The 18,735-nt window shown below is 47.3% G+C and overlaps 1 protein-coding gene across 2 annotated transcripts in view; it reads right to left on the bottom strand.

The window, feature by feature from the left end:
* The window catches only part of AHCTF1 (AT-hook containing transcription factor 1), a 648,646-nt gene that overhangs the window by 181,012 nt on the left and 448,899 nt on the right, over nucleotides 1–18,735 (bottom strand). For both annotated transcript variants that reach the window (XM_063917783.1, XM_063917782.1), the window contains exon 21: nucleotides 9,343–9,530. In XM_063917783.1, coding sequence (XP_063773853.1) covers nucleotides 9,343–9,530 — 188 coding nt within the window. The remainder of the gene's footprint in view (nucleotides 1–9,342; nucleotides 9,531–18,735) is intronic.

Below are 18,735 nucleotides of genomic sequence, written 5' to 3'. Positions count from 1 at the left end.
AATATACTATTAAGTGCAACGTGTTTCTATTGCCGTATCCAGAGGCACATCTGTCAGGCAAAACCGTTGCGGGGGACGATTCTTGAAAGGTATGGCGTAACCTCAAGTGACGACTTCCCTCGCCAAGGCATCTGAAGTAGTCTTCAACCATTCCTGGGCAAAACCTAGAAGAGGGCCCCCTACCCTGGGATCCCCCAGAGGGAGGCTCGTCCCGTCATGCGGCAGGCTTGTCAGTTTTGGAAGCTGGCTGACGGGCAGCCCAGCCATGCTTTGGTCTGGGCTTGTTTGGTATGGAAGCACGAGCTTGTTTTGGGTACGCCTGACCTTTTGCTTTACCTGCAGTACGAAAGGGCCGAAGGAAAGTACTTATAGCCTTCTGTGTGGAAGGAGCCATACTAGGTAGGCAAGCTGTTTTAGCCGTAGCCAGATCGGTCACAATCTTATTTAGGTCTACTCCAAAGAGAATGTCTCCTTTGAAAGGAAGCACCTCCAGGGTTTTCTTGGAATCCAAATCCACCGACCAGGATCTCAAGCAAAGGATACGTCTGACCAAGACGCATGCAGCAGCAGCCTTGGCCGCGAGCACCCCGACCGCCTCCTTAAGGTACAGAGAAACCGTGGCAAAATATGAGACACATTGTCGAGCATGCTCAGATGCGTCGGCAGACAGTTCCGCCTCAAGTTCCTGAGCACACGCCTCAACAGCTTCAGCAGCCCAAGTCGCTGCAATTGTTGGCCTATGCACAGCACCCGTTAGGGTATAAATCGCTTTTAAACAGCCCTCCACACATCTATCTGTCAGATCCTTCAGATACGTGACGGTAGTTACTGGCAGAGCAGAGGAGACAACCATACACACCACATGAAAATCAACAGGCAGTGGTGTTTCCCAATTTTTACACACCTCCGTAGAGAGAGGATAGAGAGCCAACAGTTTCTTATTCGGTATGAACTTTGTCCCCGTATTTTCCCAGGATTCCTGACGTATGTCAACCAGGTGTTTAGAGAAGGGTAAAACCTGTTTAACCACCTTCTTACGTTTAAACCTATCCGGTTTCTTGGAGACACAGTTTCAGGCTCAGAATCATCAGACACTTGAAGAATGAGCCAAATCGCCTCAATCAAATCCGGGACATCCACGGATGACTTTCCTTCCCCATCTGAAAAGTCCGCGTCATCGGGGTCAGTATATGCACCTTCCTCCTCCGAGGATGTGTCGGTTAAAGCCGTGGATTGGGAGGAGGCAATGGCCCGTTTAGAAGACGACTTAGTATTAGGCGGGCAAGAGTGAGACTTAGATTTAGTCATAGATCGGTTCAAATGCTGCAGCTGAGTGGAAAGCTGATCTGCCCATGGCGGGTTCACAGCAGGGACGATAAACTGCTGCAGTGGCACAGGTGGTCCCACAGGGGCGTCAATTTAGTCACAAGCGTGCTTAGCAATGTGGAGAATGTAGCCCAAGGCGGATCCTGGGATGCCCCAAGCGCTACTCACCCACTGGGGGGTAATGAACCCCCTGAACCTGAACTCTCAGCTGCTGAATTATCCTCCGTTGTGTCAGCGGCCTCAATACCACGCAGTGTGGGAGAGGCCCCAACGTCGTTGCCACGTGTAGCAGACTTAACTATGTGCACAATAATGGGCAACCCGGTACAAGGTGTAGCAGCACAATATCTAGCAAGAACACTCAGACGGCACAGACCGGAGATTCAATAGATACAGAATATATGAGGACTATAAATCACAAGCAAAAATACCCCGACAGTATATTTTGTGTTATAATCCTACATTGAAAATAGAAAAACCTGAAACACTTGGCCCCCTCAGGTATAGCAATATAAGAATAGCACGCTGAGTGAAATACCCTGCAATAAGGCAACCACGCAGCAGCTACATGCACTCACACAGATATATAGTCACAAATGTACCACGCAGAAATTATGTACGATAAACTGCACTGGACTAGCAATACAAAGTAATACTCAGTATGACTATATGTGATAATAGATATAACAAACACTGTAAGCACTGGATGTATATCACAGGGTGTTTGTACCACACAACACTGAAGGTATGCACGCTTTCTTAACACAGTCCCAGAGACAGGTAGAATACTCAAGTGTCCTGTAGGAAGCACAGCACTGGCAGTCAGGCGGTTCCACAGAGAAGGATTTGCCCCAGCAATCCCAGGAGCAGCAAGACTCAAGCTGAAATGGCCGCTGACCAGGAGAAGGAGGCAGCTCCAGGGCGGGAACATTGTAGAAATGGCGCCCTGGGGCTGGGGGGAGGGGCCTCAGGTCCGACCTGCTCCCCCTGCTGGCATCCCCACCGGGTGTGCGGGGAGAATATAAAACGGGGGAATTATACTAAATCCCCCTGACCTGTGCCCTGAATAATACCCTGGTGGCTAGTGGAGCAAGCTGCCCAGTAATCAGTGCCAGCGCGCGCGGCCCGCCTCCTACGGCCGCGCTGGATCGCGGTAAAGTGCGGCAAGGAGCCCCTTACCTCCCCCTTGTCTGCGGCCCCGCGATACCGGAGACGGCGGCATGTGTGTTACTCACAGTTAAGAAGAAGCCTCCGTCTCCGCTGCAGTGACCCGGCAACTCCGGAGCGGAAGTATACAGCGCTGCTGGGGGTGATGGAGCTGCACGCTGAAAAGTCTCTAAGACTACCAGCAGCAGCCCTTGAAGTCTTCAAACAGAATCCACTGTTCAGTCTGTGTATAATTACTTTGAAAAATGCTGTTTAAGGCAGCCACCTGTAAAGTGCCTGCATACTGCAAGGCACCAACTTACAAACTGAGCTCCTTGTGGAACCCAGTGTACCCCGCAGTAGTAATATAAAAAAATAAAATTATAATATATATATATATATATATATATATATATATATATATATATAGATATATATATATATATATATAGATATATCTATAGATATATATCTATAGATATATCTATATCTATAGATATATCTATATCTATAGATATAGATATATCTATATCTATATATATAGCGATATCTCAATAAATTCCTTAGGTGCACCAATATACTCAGGATATATTTTCAAATTATCCTCTATGGACCTAATGTCCCTTTTATTACAACACCAATGTCGATATATTGTATATTTTAAAAATGTATTCAAATATACATATAAAACATTTACATAATACCCATAAATGTTTTATATGTATATTTGAATACATTTTTAAAATATATCGACATTGGTGTTGTAAGTAAAGGGACATTAGGTCCATAGAAGATATTTTAAAATATATCCCGAGTATATTGGCGCACTTAAGGAATTTATTGTGATTGGTTATTGCTTGATCTCCACTAGCAGGTGATCTTTTAGGTTGCAGCCTTATTTATCCGAGCAAAACTAAAACGAGATTTATGGTAAGAACTTACATTTGTTAAATTTCTTTCTGCGAGGTACACTGGTCTCCACAAGGATAGACATTGGGGGTGTAGAGTAGGATCTTGATCCGAGGCACCAACAGGCTCAAAGCTTTGACTGTTCCCAGAATGCACAGCGCCGCCTCCTCTATAACCCCGCCTCCCTGCACAAGAGCTCAGTTTTTAGTTAACCAGCCCAATGCAGTAGCAGGAAGAGAGACGACAACGGTTAGTAGCCACATACACCACACTCTCACAACAAGAGAATTGTCAGCGGCTAATGCCATACCAACCCAAAGAAGCTAAGTGCGTCAGGGTGGGCGCCTTGTGGAGCCCAGTGTACCTCGCAGAAAGAGATTTAACAAAGGTAAGTTCTTACCATAAATCTCATTTTCTGCTGCGGGGTACACTGGGCTCCACAAGGATAGACATTGGGGATGTCCTAAAGCAGTTCCTTATGGGAGGGGACGCACTGTAGCAGGCACAAGAAGCCGGCGTCCAAAGGAAGCATCCTGGGAAGCGGCAGTATCGAAGGCATAGAACCTTATGAACGTGTTCATTGAGGACCACGTAGTCGCCTTGCACAATTGTTTAAGGGTCGCACCACGCCCAAGAAGGTCCAACAGACCGAGTAGAATGGGCTGTAATGTGAGCAGGAGCTGATAGACCAGCCTTCACATAAGCATGTGCAATCACCATTCTAATCCATCTGACCAAAGTCTGCTTGTGAGCAGGCCAGCCCCGTTTGTGAAATCCAAACAGCACAAAGAGAGAATCAGATTTCCTAATAGAAGCCGTTCTCTTCACATAGATACGGAAAGCCCGTACCACATCCAAAGACCGCTCTTTGGGAGACAGATCAGGAGAAACAAGTGCCTGGACCACAATCTCCTGGTTAAGGTGGAACGAATAAACCACCTTAGGTAAATATCCGGGACGAGTCCTAAGAACCGCCCGGTCACGCAATTTTTCTCTGAAACCAGACCGACAAGGCAGATATTTGAACCGTGAGGGAGGCCAGACGCAGACCTAAGTCCAGGCCCTGCTGAAGAAAAGCAAACAACTTGGCTATACTAAACTTGGAAGCATCATAATCGTTAGATGCGCACCAAACAAAGTAAGAATGCCAGACCCTATAGTAAATCCGAGCCGAAGCCGGATTCCGGGCCCGCAACATAGTTTGAATGACCGCCTCTGAAAACCCTTTAGCCCTTAAGACGGACACTTCAAGAGCCACGCCGTCAAAGACAGCCGGGCTAGGTCCTGGTAGACACAGGGGCCCTGAACGAGGAGGTCTGGGTGTTGTGGAAGTAGAATTGGACGCTCTGACGATAGGCCTTGCAGGTCTGGGCCACGCTGGAGCTATGAGAAGCAGATTTCCTTTTTCTTGCTTGAACTTCCGAATTACCCTGGGCAGGAGTGACACCGGAGGGAACACGTACTGCAGCCGAAACCTCCACGGCACCGCCAGCGCATCCACGAATGCTGCTTGAGGATCCCTTGTCCTTGCGCCGAAGACCGAACCTTGTGATTGTGTCGAGACGCCATCAGATTTACATCTGGAAGGCCCCACTTTTCCACTAGGAGTTAAAACACTTCTGGATGGAGGCCCCACTCGCCAGCATGTACGTCCTGACGACTGATAAAGTCTGCTTCCCAATTCAGGACTCCCGGAATGAATATTGCCGATATGGCCGGTAGATGGCGTTCCGCCCATTGAAGAATCCGTGAGACTTCCTTCATTGCCAAGCGGCTTCGAGTACCGCCTTGATAATTTATGTAAGTCACTGTGGTGGCGCTGTCCGACTGCACTTGAACAGGACGGTTCTGAATTAAATGCTGGGCTAGGTTCAATGCATTGAAGACCGCCCGCAATTCCAGAATGTTGATTGAGAGGAGGGACTCCTCCTTGGTCCACAGACCCTGAAGGGAGTGTTGCTCCAGCACCGCACCCCAACCTCTTAGACTGGCATCTGTCGTCAACAGGACCCAGTTGGATATCCAGAAGGGACGGCCCCTGCACAATTGTTGGTCCTGGAGCCACCAGAGCAGCGACAGACGGACCTCCGGAGTCAATGAGATCATTTGAGACCTGATCCGGTGAGGCAGACCGTCCCATTTGGCTAGAATCAGCCTCTGGAGGGGGCGAGAATGGAATTGAGCATACTCCACCATGTCGAATGCTGACACCATGAGGCCTAGCACCTGCAATCGCCGAATGTATCGACACTTGCGGACAAGAAAGGAAGCAACGAATCCTGTCCTGAAGCTTCAGGACTTTCTCCTGACACAAGAACAACCTCTGGTTGTGAGTGTCCAATAGCGCTCCCAGATGCACCATGCTCTGAGCAGGGACCAGGGAGGATTTCTTCCAGTTGATGAGCCACCCGTGGGCTTGTAGAAACCGGACCGCCATATCCAGATGACATAGGAGAAGTTCTGGGGAATTTGCCAGGATTAACAAGTCGTCCAGATACAGCAGTATCCTGACCCCTTGACGGCGGCGTACCACCGTCATCACCGCCATGACCTTGGTGAAAACTTGCGGAGCCGTTGTTAAACCAAAAGGTAACGCCCGAAACTGGTAATGGAGGTTGCCAATCGCAAACCTCAGGTATTGTGATGTGACGCAGCTATAGGTATATGCAGGTAAGCATCCTGTATATCCAGGGAGACTATGTAGTCCCCAGGTTTCAAAGCCAGAACTATAGAGCGAAGGGTTTCCATACGGAACTTGGAAACATTCACAAACCTGTTCAATGCATTGAGGTTGAGAATGGGCCGGGAGGACCCATTCGGTTTTGGGACTAGAAACAGCGGAGAATAGTACCCCCGGCCCCTCTGCGCAAGAGGCACCTGTACTACGACTCCTGTATCCAGGAGGGTCTGTACCACCGAAAGTAGGGTGTTTGCCTTTGTCTGGTCCAACGGGACGTCTGTCAGGCAAAATCGATGAGGGGGTCGGTTTTTGAAGGCTATGGCGTAACCTCGAGTGACTACTTCCCGTACCCAGGCATCTGAAGTGGTCTTCAACCATTCCTGGGTATACCCTAGAAGCTGGCCCTCCACCCTGGGATCCCCTAGAGGGAGGACCGTCCCATCATGCGGTAGGCTTATTGGCCATGGAAGCTGGCTGACAGGCCGCCCAAGCTCTTTTGGGCTTTGGCCTGACCTTTTGCTTTACCTGAAAGACGAAAGGGGCAAAAGGAAGTACCTTTAGCCTTCGACACAGAAGGAGCGGTACTTGGCAGGCAGGCAGTTTTGGCAGTAGCCAAGTCAGCCACTATCTTATTTAAGTCCTCCCCATACGGAATATCTCCCTTGAAAGGGAGTGCCTCCAGGGTTTTTCTAGAGTCCAGATCCACAGACCAGGACCTCAGCCACAATATCCGGCAAGCCAGGACTGACGTAGTAGAGGCCTTGGCTGCTAGGATACCAGCATCAGAAGCCGCCTCTCTAATATAGCGAGAAGCTGTGACAATATAGGACAAGCATTGTCTAGCATGGTCAGAAGCTATTTCAGCTTCTAACTCCAAGGCCCATGCTTCAATAGCCTCTGCAGCCCATGTTGCTGCAATAGTGGGCCGTTGTGCAGCACCCGTGAGGGTGTAAATCGCAACCCTCCACACGTTTATCCGTAGGCTCTTTTAGAGACGCGACGGTAGTGACAGGTAGAGCTGAGGAAACCACCATCCGAGCCACATGTGAGTCTACTGGAGGAGGCGTTTCCCAATTCTTAGACAGCTCTGGTGCGAGGGGATAGCAAGCCAGCAGCTTCTTTTGAGGCACAAACTTCGTACCCGGGTTTTCCCAGGGTTCCTGACGTATATCCACTAGGTGGTCAGAGTGAGGTAAAACTTGTTTAACCACCTTCTGACGCTTGAACCTATCTGGATTCTTAGGAGGGACGGATGGCTTGGGATCATCCGTAATCTGCAGAATTAACTTAATAGCCTCCAAAAGTTCAGGGACATCCACATGTGAACTACCCTCACCATCAGCCGCATCTGAGTCAGAACCTGTGGGGTCAGTGTAAGTGCCGTCTTCATCAGACGAGGTGTCAGTGACAGCAGTGGATTGTGAGGAGACAAGAGCTCGCTTAGAGGACCCCTTGGGCTTAGGTGAGCGATGGTCAGACTTTTTAGTAGTCAGGGACTGGTTCAACTTCCTCAATTGAGCAGATAAATTGTCCGCCCATGGCGGGTTTGCTGCAGGGACCACATATGGCTGTACCGGCATAGGGGGTCCCATAGGGGGTGTTAGTTTATTAACTAGCGTATGTAGAAGCGTGGAAAAAGCGGCCCATGGTGGGTCATTATGTACCCCCATTGCCACAGTCCCACTGGGGGGCAAGGAACCCCCAGAACCAGAGCTCCCAGCTGCTATGTTTTCCTTAGGGGTCTGTGGCTTCAGCAACACCTGTAGCGTGTTCAGCCCCAGAACCGTTACCCTCAGAAGCAGACATGATATAACTTGCAGGTAACAGTACAATTATCAGCAGTACAATACCTCTTACCCAAACCCCTGCGCAGTGTAGTCAGCACTAGCAGAGATAAAGGAGAGATATGGTGACTAAATCACAGAGAAAAATATGTATTAAAGTATATCTTTGTGAAAATCCTATATCAATATAAAACCTGACGCACCAAGCCCCCTCAGGTTATAGAACATAGGGATAGCAAGTTGAGTGAAAGACACAAAATGGACACCACTCAGCTAGCTAATGCACACACAGATAGTCACAGTTTGTACAATGCAGAGGTTATTACAAACAATAATACTGCACTGGACTAGCTTATATATATAGCTCTGTAGTCAATAGATATAACACTGCACAGTAAGAACTGTATGTATATCACAGGGTAATTGTACTAGAAAACCCTGACTAAATGCACTCTTTCTTAACTAGCACTGTCTAAAAAGGCAGGTAGAATACTTAAGTGTCATGTAAAGTCACAGCACTGACAACCAGGCGGCTTTACACAGGAGGATTTGCCCAAGCAGTCCCAGGAACAGTGAAGCTGAGAGATAATGGCGCCCAGACACTGACAGGGAGTGATTGAGAGACAGATATGCAGCTCCAGGGCGGGAACACTTGCTGGAAATGGCGCCCTGGGGCTGGGGGAGGGGCTTCAGGTCTAAGCCTTATATCCCTGCTGGCAAAACCACCGGGGACTGCGGGCTACAGAAAATGGTTTAGAGAGAAAACGCTAACCTGCACCGATGCCCTGGTGATCTAGTGGGATCGCCTGTACTGCCACAGTGTCCACTGACCGCGCCGGATCGCGATAAAGACCGGTTCCTGCAAGCGGGACCCACTTACCACCTCCCGAAGCGCGGCCACGCGATCCCGGAGAGCTCCTGTCGTGTGCCTGACTGAAGAAAACCGGAACTCCTGCTGTAGTTACTACCCGGCAACCAGGGCTCTGGAGTGTAAAGCGCCGCTGGGGAGAGCTGTAGCTGTAGCAGTGAATGTCTTCTGACATTTACCACCGCTGCTGCCCTTGTAGTCTTCACTTTTTTCTTCAAAAAAAGCTCTTAGGGCTGCCTGGAGCAGCCCCTCTGTTATGTGCCTGCTTACTGCAGCACCAACTACAAAACTGAGCTCCTGTGCAGGGAAGCGGGGTTACAGAGGAGGCGGCGCCGTGCATTCTGGGAACAAAGCTTTGAGCCTGTTGGTGCCTTGGATCAAGATCCTACTCTACACCCCCAATGTCTATCCGTGTGGAGCCCAGTGTACCCCGCAGCAGAAATATATACATGCATACACTTACCAGCAATAACACCACATTACTCTAATGGAGAAAGAAATAACCCAAAAAGGTTGCCTTAAACAATTGAAATGCCCAATTTGATAGTACTAGCAAGATAATTCTAGCACAAAGATACTGTATTTATCTGACAGCCAAGGATTTTATGTCAGGAGGTAATGCTTCTTACTTGTTGGCCAGGAGCACTGTCATGTGGAGTTTGACTTCTGTGTTGGTAACTACAGGAGGAGTCATCACTTGGATATAGCGCAAGGCCTGTCTGTGATCCCCTTGGCACATCAAAATCTCAATAATTTGGCTATGCTGCCAGGTCATCACTGGACTCGCTGATGGATGAAGAATACAGTCCACTGAATTCTAATAAAATTTGGAAAACAAAAAATATACATAAATGCTTTACGGTTTACATTTGCTACAAGCTAAGCTGTTAATAGTTTCCTAAACTTTACAGATTGCTGAGATGGATTATTATAGTACAACCAGAACAGAGAAGCTCATTTGCCACAGTGAAATCAACACAGAAAATTTGCCGAAGCTAATGTAATGGGGCTGGTGTGTTTATGAAGTGTGTCCCCTATTGAGTGCGCATATGTGCAAGTGAATGAACCTAATTTTTTTTTTAACAAGTTTCTATTTAAGTAAATTTTACTATGTTGTTTATGCAAATGATACGTTGTGATCATATGTGCAAATTACAATAAAATCAGGTCAAATGGTTTCAACCTGATAAAAATTAAATGTAAACCCCCCCCCCCCCCCCCCCCCAAAAAAAACACAATGGTAAAACAAATAATTTGTAGTACCTTACTAAAATAAGCAGTTTTACATGATCTACATGAAGTGGCAGTGTACAAGAGATTGGTTGGTTAAGTGTATTGCATAGGGGTAAAGACAGTTTGCGCTTTACTGCAGGTCATTCACCCTACCCATTCACGGTTGGGAGGTTTCCCTAACCTGCAGCCTACAGTTGTCTTTGGCAATTTTGTGCATTCTTTAAATTAACCCTAGGATACAAAATGCTTCAGACTATGAAGAGGGAGTCTTATTTGATTCTTGTATGCACAGAAAGTGAGACCTGCCGAAATGCATCATCAAGTAAAGCAGGTTAACAGTGATGTCAGAAAGCGGTGTGAAATGTTCAATAATGGACGAACAAACATGCATGACGTAGATCGACCTGAACGCGCATCAGCTTTGGGTGTAAGGTTGTCAATCACTCTTTAGCAGGACCTTGTTCCAAGCGATTTTTCACCTTTTCACTAAACTCAGAGGGCTAGATTAATTAACGCCCAACATGGGGTGGAGAATAAGGGCACACTGTGCACTGATACCACTTCTTCCCTATATTAAATGCAGGGCTGTGTGTGAAATGACAGGCGCACTTAGCTGCCATCTACAAGATAGCAGTCAAAACGCGAATCAATGTAATAACAGTAAAGTAGCACTGATTGTTCTGACAGCTTCAGGTGTCGCTACCCCGGCACCACAGCAGGGACAGCTCTGTTGCTGGATGCGGCGGCTACCGGACTACTTAGGAGATCTTGCGTTAGTAGCGAGATCTCGCACATGCCCAGTGAAGCCAGTTGGGAAGAGAGACAGCGCATCAGCACTAGTCAGATGCGCTGCAGGCTCTAGCAATTATCCCTAGAGAAGGAGGGGGGGGGGGGGGGGGGGGTTGAGTATTCACTCCACCACGATACATGCAGGCATAATACATTTATCCCAAAGATCCTGGTTGGAAACTGTTTGGAAATGAGGAGAGGAAGCTTTCTAGTTCATGGGCTGGAGGCATTGCAGAGTACAAGGGGATTCGAAAGCTCGTAGACGGATATGATAAACGCTTAAATAAAGGAAGTAATTATGGTGAAAAATAGACAAAAGGTACGCTGTTGTGTGTGTGTGTATATATATCTATATATCTATATATATTTATTATATATACACACACACACACATACACACCTATATATATATATATATACACACACACACACAAACACCCATATACATACACACACATATACAAACATATACATAATAGGATTTTAATTACCTGAACAGTAAATCCTTTTCTCGTAGTCCGTAGAGGATGCTGGAGCCCATATTAGTACCATGGGGTATAGAAGGGTACACCAGGAGCCATTGGCACTTTAAGAATTTAATAGTGAGGGCTGGCTCCTCCCTCTATGCCCCTCCTACCAGACTCGGTCTAGAAACTGTGCCCGGGGAGACGACATACTTCGAGAGAAGGAATTACAGATAGTGGCGAGATTCACACCAGCTCATACAACAGGCAATTCCGGCCAACATGCCGAAACAACTCAGCAACAGCTGAAACAGTACTGAAACATTAAATAAAGCAGAACTTAACTAGGAACAAGGCAGTACTGAACTATAAAAACAATGCAGGAAAACAAAGCACTGGGCGGGCGCCCAGCATCCTCTACGGACTACGAGAAAAGGATTTACCGCTCAGGTAATTAAAATCCTATTTTCTATTACGTACTAGAGGATGCTGTGGTCCATATTAGTACCATGGGGATGTACCAAAGTTCCCAGTACGGGAGGGAGAGCGCGGAGACTCCTGCAACACTGCTTGACCAAACTTGAGGTCATCAGAGGCCAAAGTATCGAACTTGTAAAACTTGGCAAACGTGTTCGACCCAGACCAAGTAGCAGCTCGGCAAAGTTGTAAAGTTGAGACACTCCGGGCAGCCGCCCAGGAAGAGCCTACTTTACGAGTAGAATGGGCCTTTACAGATTTTGTACATGGCAATCCTGCCATAGAATATGCATGCTGGATGGTGAACCTGATCCAGCGTGAAATCGACTGCTTAGAAGCAGGACACCTAATTTTCTTGGGATCACAATGGACAAACAAGGAGTCAGTCTTTCGATGACGAGCTTTCCTCTTTACATAAATCTTCAAGCAATTGAGGAGTCAGTAGCCACTGGCACCACAATAGGCTGGTTGATATGGAAAGCCAATACAACCTTAGGCAGGAACTGTGGACGAGTCCTAAGTTCCGCCCTATCTTCATGGAAGATCAGATAGGGACTATTGCAGGATAAAGCCCCCAATTCTGACACGCGTCGAGCAGAAGCAAAGGCCAACAAAGTGACCGCCTTCCACGTGAGAAACTTGATGTCAGCCTCCAGCAGAGGCTCAAACCAAGCAGATTGCAGGAACTGCAGCACCACGTCCAGATCCCAGGGAGCCGTCGGCGTCACAAAGGGAGGCTGGATGTGCAGAACCCCTTTCAATAAGGTCTGAACCTCAGGGAGGACAGCCAATTGTATTTGGAAGAAGATGGACAAAGCAGAGATTTGAACCTTGATGGAGCTCAATCTCAGGCCCATATCCACACCTGCTTGCAGGAAAAGGAGCAAACGTCCAAGTTGAAACTCCACCGCAGGAAATTTATTGGATTCACACCAAGAAACATTTTTTCCAAATACGATTTTAATGTTTAGACGTTACCCCCTTTTTAGCCTGTATCAGGGTAGAAATAACCTCACTCGGGATACCTTTCCGAGCTAAGATCTGGCGTTCAACCGCCATGCCGTCAAACGTAGCCGTGGTAAGTCTTGATAAGTGAACGGCCCCCTGCAGTAGCAGATCCTCCCGAAGGGTTAAGGGCCTTGGATCCTCTAACAGAAGATCCAGCAGATCCGCGTACCAAGCCCTCCTTAGCAAGTCCGGAGCAATGAGGATTGCCAGACCTTTGTTCTTCTCACCAGCTGAAGAACATTTGGTATCAGAGAAAGTGGAGGGAACAAATACACTGACTTGAACACCCACGGTGTTACCAGTGTGTCCACACCACTGCCTGTGGGTCTCTTGACCTGGAACAGTACCTTCCCAGCTTCTTTTTGAGGCGGGAGGCCATCATGTCTATGTGAGGAACCCCCACCAACCGGTTACCTCCTCGAACACCTCCGGGTTGAGGCCCCACTCTCCCGGATGGAGATCGTGGCAGCTGAGGAAGTCTACTTCCCAGTTGTCTACTCCCGGAATGAAGATTGCCAACATCGCCACTGCGTGTCTTTCTGCCCAGAGGAGGATTCTTGACACCTCTGACATGGCAGCTCTGCTCTTCGTTCCGCCTTGTCGGTTTATGTAGGCCACCGTGGAGAAGGGGTTCTTGATTCGACCACCTTCCCTGAAATGTTTCCCCCAGAGCGACTGCTCCCCAACCTCTTAGACTTGCATCTGTGGTTAAAAGGATCCAGTCCTGAATTCCGAACCTTCGGCCTTCCATAAGGTGCGGAAGTTGTAGCCACCAGAGGAGTGAAATCATGGATTTTGGAGACAGGCGTATCCTCTTGTGCATGTGTTGGTGAGAGCCTGACCACTGGTCCAATAGGTCCATCATGAAATCTGCCGTACTGCAGAGCCTCGTAGGCGGCAACCATCTTCCTCAGAAGATGGATGCATTGATGAACAGATACCCGGGTAGGTTTTAAGACATCCCGGACCATTGCTTGAATCACCAATGCCTTCTCCACCGGGAAAAATACCCTCTGCACTTCAGTGTCGAGGATCATTCCCAGGAAAGACAGCCACCTTGTCGGCTCTAGATAAGACTTTAAAAGCTTCAGGATCCAAACATGGTTCCTGAGAAGCTGTGTCGTGAGCGCGATGGATCGCAACAACCTCTCCCTGGACGAAGCCTTGATCAGGAGATCGTCCAGATATGGAATTATGTTCAACGCTTGCTTGCGGAGGAGAACTATCATCTCCGCCATCACCTTGGTGCTGTGGAGAGGCCAAACAGCAGCGCCTGGAATCAATAGTGATCGTCCAACAGTGCAAACCGGAGATATGCCTGATGCAGCGACCAAATGGGAATGTGGAAGAAAGCATCCTTGATGTCCAGCGACACCAGGAACTCCCCCTCCGTGAGTCTTGAGATGACAGCTTTCAGAGATGACAGCTTTCAAAGATTCCATCTTGAATTTGAAATCCCTGAGATAAGGGTTCAAAGACTAAGTTTAGAATAGGCCGTACCGAACCATCCGGTTTTGGTACCACAAAAAGGTTCGAATAATAACAACCCTTGTTCCACTGCTGAGGTGGAACTGGAACAATGACCTCTGACACCATCAATTTTCTGATGGCCTCCAGAAGAACTGTTCTGTCAGCCAGCAGTGTTGGCAAGCCTGACTTGAAGAAAACGGTGAGGTGGTGGATCTTGAAACTCCAGTCTGTAGCCCCTAGACACTATATCAAGGACCCAGGGGTCCAGGCCAGACGACACCCAGACATGGCTGAACTGCCGGAGTCTTGCCAACACCTGACCTCCTTCCAGGCCTAGCTGTCCATTGTCATGCAGAGGACTTAGGAGTATCAGAGGCGGGCTTCTGGGCTTGGGAGCCTGCGGGAGCAGGTTCCTTTCCCTTGGCACGACCACTTCTGAAGATGGTGTTTAAAGGCTTGTTCTTTCTAGACCTCGCAGCCCGAAAGGACTGTGACGTGGCTGGTGTAAAAGGCTTCTTCGTAGCCGCTGCAGCTGAGGGGAGAAAAAGAGACTTACCCGCGGTAGCCGTGGCAATCCACGCATCCAGCGCCTTCCCAATGAGAGCCTGAACCTTGTATGGTAGGCCCTCCACACACTTCCTGGATTCCACGTCCGCAGACCAGTTACGCAGCCAGAGAACTCTGCGAGCAGAGACGGACATGGAGAAGATATCCGCAGCCATGGAACACAGGTCCTTCATGGAATCCACCAGGAACCCTGCAGAATCCTGAATATTCCGTAAAAATAAATCAACGTCACCTTTGTCCAGCGTAGTCGATTCCTCCTGCAGAGTGATTGACCACCTGGCAATAGCTTTAGCAATCCAAGCACAGGCTATAGTAGGCTGCAAGATAGCCCCTGAAGCCGTGTAAATGGATTTTAGCATAGCATCCACCTTGCGATCTGCCGGGTCCTTTAACGCGGTAGATCCCGGGACCGGTAATACCACCTGCTTGGACAGCCTGGATACAGAGGCGTCGACTATCATCTCTTCTTCTCTTCCTCTGGGAAGGGAAAAGCCACAAAGACCCTCTTGGGAATCTGGAATTTCTTTTCCGGAGTTTCCCATGCCTTTTCAAAGATAGAATTCAATTCTTTGGATGCCGGGAAGGTGAGGGGGGCTTCTTATTATCCGTAAAGAAGGCCTCCTCCACCTGTTCCGGAGCTGTGTCCGAAATGTTTAAAACATCCCTAACAGCCTCAATCATCAACTGCACCCCCTTGGCAAGTGATGCCGTCCCCCTCAACACATCCCCATCACCGTCTGCAGCATCAGAGTCTGTGTTCGTGTCATCCTGCAAAAGTCCCACGCCGCAGGGAGGCGCTCGCCAACAGCCTCCCTGTAAAATAAAAAAGCCTGAAAAGGAAGAAAAATACTCTTTACCAAGAGAACTTTGTAGAGCTCCCCTAGCTGTGACCGGCTCCTCCGGGCACATTTTCTAAACGGAGTCTGGTAGGAGGGGCATAGAGGGAGGAGCGAGCCCACACTATTAAACTCTTAAAGTGCCAATGGCTCCTGGTGGACCAGTCTATAACCCATGGTACTAATATGGACCCCAGCATCCTCTAGGACATAAGAGAAATATACATACTATAGAATATATATATATATATATATATATATATATATATATATATACACACACACACTTTTTTTTTTTTTTATACAAATGGTCTTTATTTTCTGAATTAAACTTTTAAAACTTGGGATAGAAAAAAGACCCTGAAATTAGACATACATTAATAATGCAGGGAAAAGTGAACAAATAAGAAAAAATATTTGGTGAGGAGTAGGGTGTATTGTACACATTTGCATAAATTTACAACATTTAAGTGGTTTCCCCCCAACTTTTAGACAATTACATCTTAATAAAAGACATGCATATAGTATTTTACATGAAACAGATTAGATTGGACATAAAAGATGTTTTGCGTGTTGTTCCAACCAGCTATACACAGTGCACTCCATCACTCTATATAGAATAGGCACCAGAGAGCTTTATTAGCACTACAAGCTTGTACCAGCGGCTTTGCCCACGTGTAATTTTCTGTCTAATGCAGTTAGCAATGTTACTGTAGAGCCTCCCAGTATACAACTGTATATTTGTTTTCAATCTATTTTTTCGAGTGCAAATATAAAAGATCTCGGATGTGTACTGACTTGGCAACAGGTTACATAAAACTATCCATTCGAAAAGCATCCAGTTCTCAGCTCCTCCCCTTCTTTACGGACAGTCTGACCTTGTGACTTATTAATTGTCATAGCAAAACAGACATTTACTGGGAAATGAAGTCTCAAACTGGAAGGAAAATTTATGGGGAATACATTTACCGCATTCTGTCAATAAAGTGGCCTCTATAAGGTTTCTTTTAAGATTTAACAGTCATTCGTGTCCCATTGCACAATTTAGGTGGATTTAAATTTCTCATGAGTATTATCGGCACACCAATAATTTGAGGTTATAAGATGTGCGGGTAATACGGACGCTGAAAGATTTAGGAATTCAAAGGATACTGCACTACATCCTCTACACTCATGACAGTGTTTAAAGAACTGTAAAATAATTAACTCTATTAACAATGATATACTGGAGTGGTTTCCAGGGGAAACTTGTTTGTTCTTGGGTGCAAGGATCGCACCTTTGCATAATCATGAACAGTCTTATGTGGCATTTGTCTCAACATGTCCATAAACTTTCTCAATAAGTTGGTCCAAAGTAGGGACTACTTGGCAGTGCGATGTTGAAAAATAGGATTTTGGTACTTACCAGGTAAATCCTTTTCTTTGAATCCATAGGGGGCACTGGAGTACTCTTGGGATATGGACGGCTTCCACCGGAAGAAGGCACTGAATAAATTAATTTTGAGACTACTCCTCCCCTCCATATCCTGCAGCACTTCAGTGTTTTTTACTGAGCCGAACAGGATCGATAGAGAGATTGACAAAAGGAGAATTACATATAGTCTCACAGACAACAATAAAGTTGACACAACGTAACAGACAACTAAACAGTTGACACCATAACTGATTAACCCTTGTTAAATTTAAACCAGTCGTGAAAGTGTGTTACCATAAGAACCACTGAACTCCTAAAACAGGTAAACTGCTCTGGGTGGGCGTCCAGTGCCCCCTATGGATTCAAAGAAAAGGATTTACCTGGTAAGTACCAAAATCCTATTTTCTTTTTCATCCACTAGGGGTCACTGGAGTACTCTTGGGATGTACCAAAGTCTCCTCCGTGGCGGGAGAGCTGTTTGGCCCTTGTAACACTAAACGGCCAAAGCTAGATGCTGATGCCGCGAACGTATCAAACTTGTAAAAGCGCACAAACGTGTGCACTGACGACCAAGTAGCCGCACGGCAAAGCTGTGTCGTAGAAGCCCCACGACTCGCTGCCCATGACGTCCCCACAGAACGTGTGGAATGAGCTGTTACTGAAGTAGGTGGCTGTAACTTAGCATAAAGGTAAGCCTGACGTATAGTCAGTTTGATCCATCTGGATAAGGTCTGCTTAGAGGCTGGCCAACCCCTCTTAGCTGCGTCATAGAGAACAAACAACGTATCTGTCTTACGCACAGTAGACGTTCGGGAAACATAGATGCGCAATGCGCGAACTACATCCAACATTCCAGAATCTCCTGTTAACACAGGAACTACTATTGGTTGATTGATGTGAAAAGACGACACTACTTTTGGTAGAAAAACGGGATTCGTCCGAAGTTCCGCTCTGTCATCATGAAAAATTAAATACGGTGACTTGCATGACAAGGCACCCAAATCTGAAACACGCTTAGCCGAGGCTAAGGCTAAAAGAAAAATCGTTTTCCAAGTGAGAAATTTAATATCCACTTGTTGTAAGGGTTCAAAGTAATCGGACTGTAAGAAATCTAAAACCAGATTCAAGTCCCATGGTGCTGTAGGTGGAATGAAAGGAGGCTGTATCCTCTTTACACCCTGTAGAAACGTATGTATTGACTGCAACGAGGCCAATTTCCTTTGAAAATAAATTGACAACGCAGATACCTGCACCTTTAGTGTGGAAAGACGTAGTCCTCCATCTAACCCCATTTGTAAAAATAACAAAAGACGGGATAATTTAAAAGACGATGTCGGAAATTTCCGAGCTTCACACCAACCTATATAAGTACGCCAAATTCTATAATAATGAGCTGCCGTAACCGGCTTCCTAGCTCGTACCATGGTTGGTATAACAGACTCAGGAATGCCCTCTTTCCTTAAGATGGCCTTTTCAACAGCCACCCCGTCAAACGCAGCCGCGCTAAATCGGGGTAGAGGAACGGACCCTGTTGTAACAGGTCCGGACGTAGTGGGAGTGGCCATGGATCGTCTGCGAGTAACCCGAGAAGATCCGAGAACCAAGCCCTCCGAGGCCAATGAGGCGCTATTAGAATGACTGTGACGAACCCTCTCTTGATCCGTTTTAGCACCAGCGGGAGCAGCGGAAACGGTGGAAACAGATACACAAGGCTGTATGGCCACGTGGCTGTGAGAGCATCCACCGCCACTGCCCCTGGATCTC

This window comes from Pseudophryne corroboree, chromosome 4 (assembly GCF_028390025.1).
Source record: "Pseudophryne corroboree isolate aPseCor3 chromosome 4, aPseCor3.hap2, whole genome shotgun sequence".
Taxonomy (NCBI): Eukaryota; Metazoa; Chordata; class Amphibia; order Anura; family Myobatrachidae; genus Pseudophryne; species Pseudophryne corroboree.
This window is presented reverse-complemented; position numbering and strand designations above follow the sequence as displayed.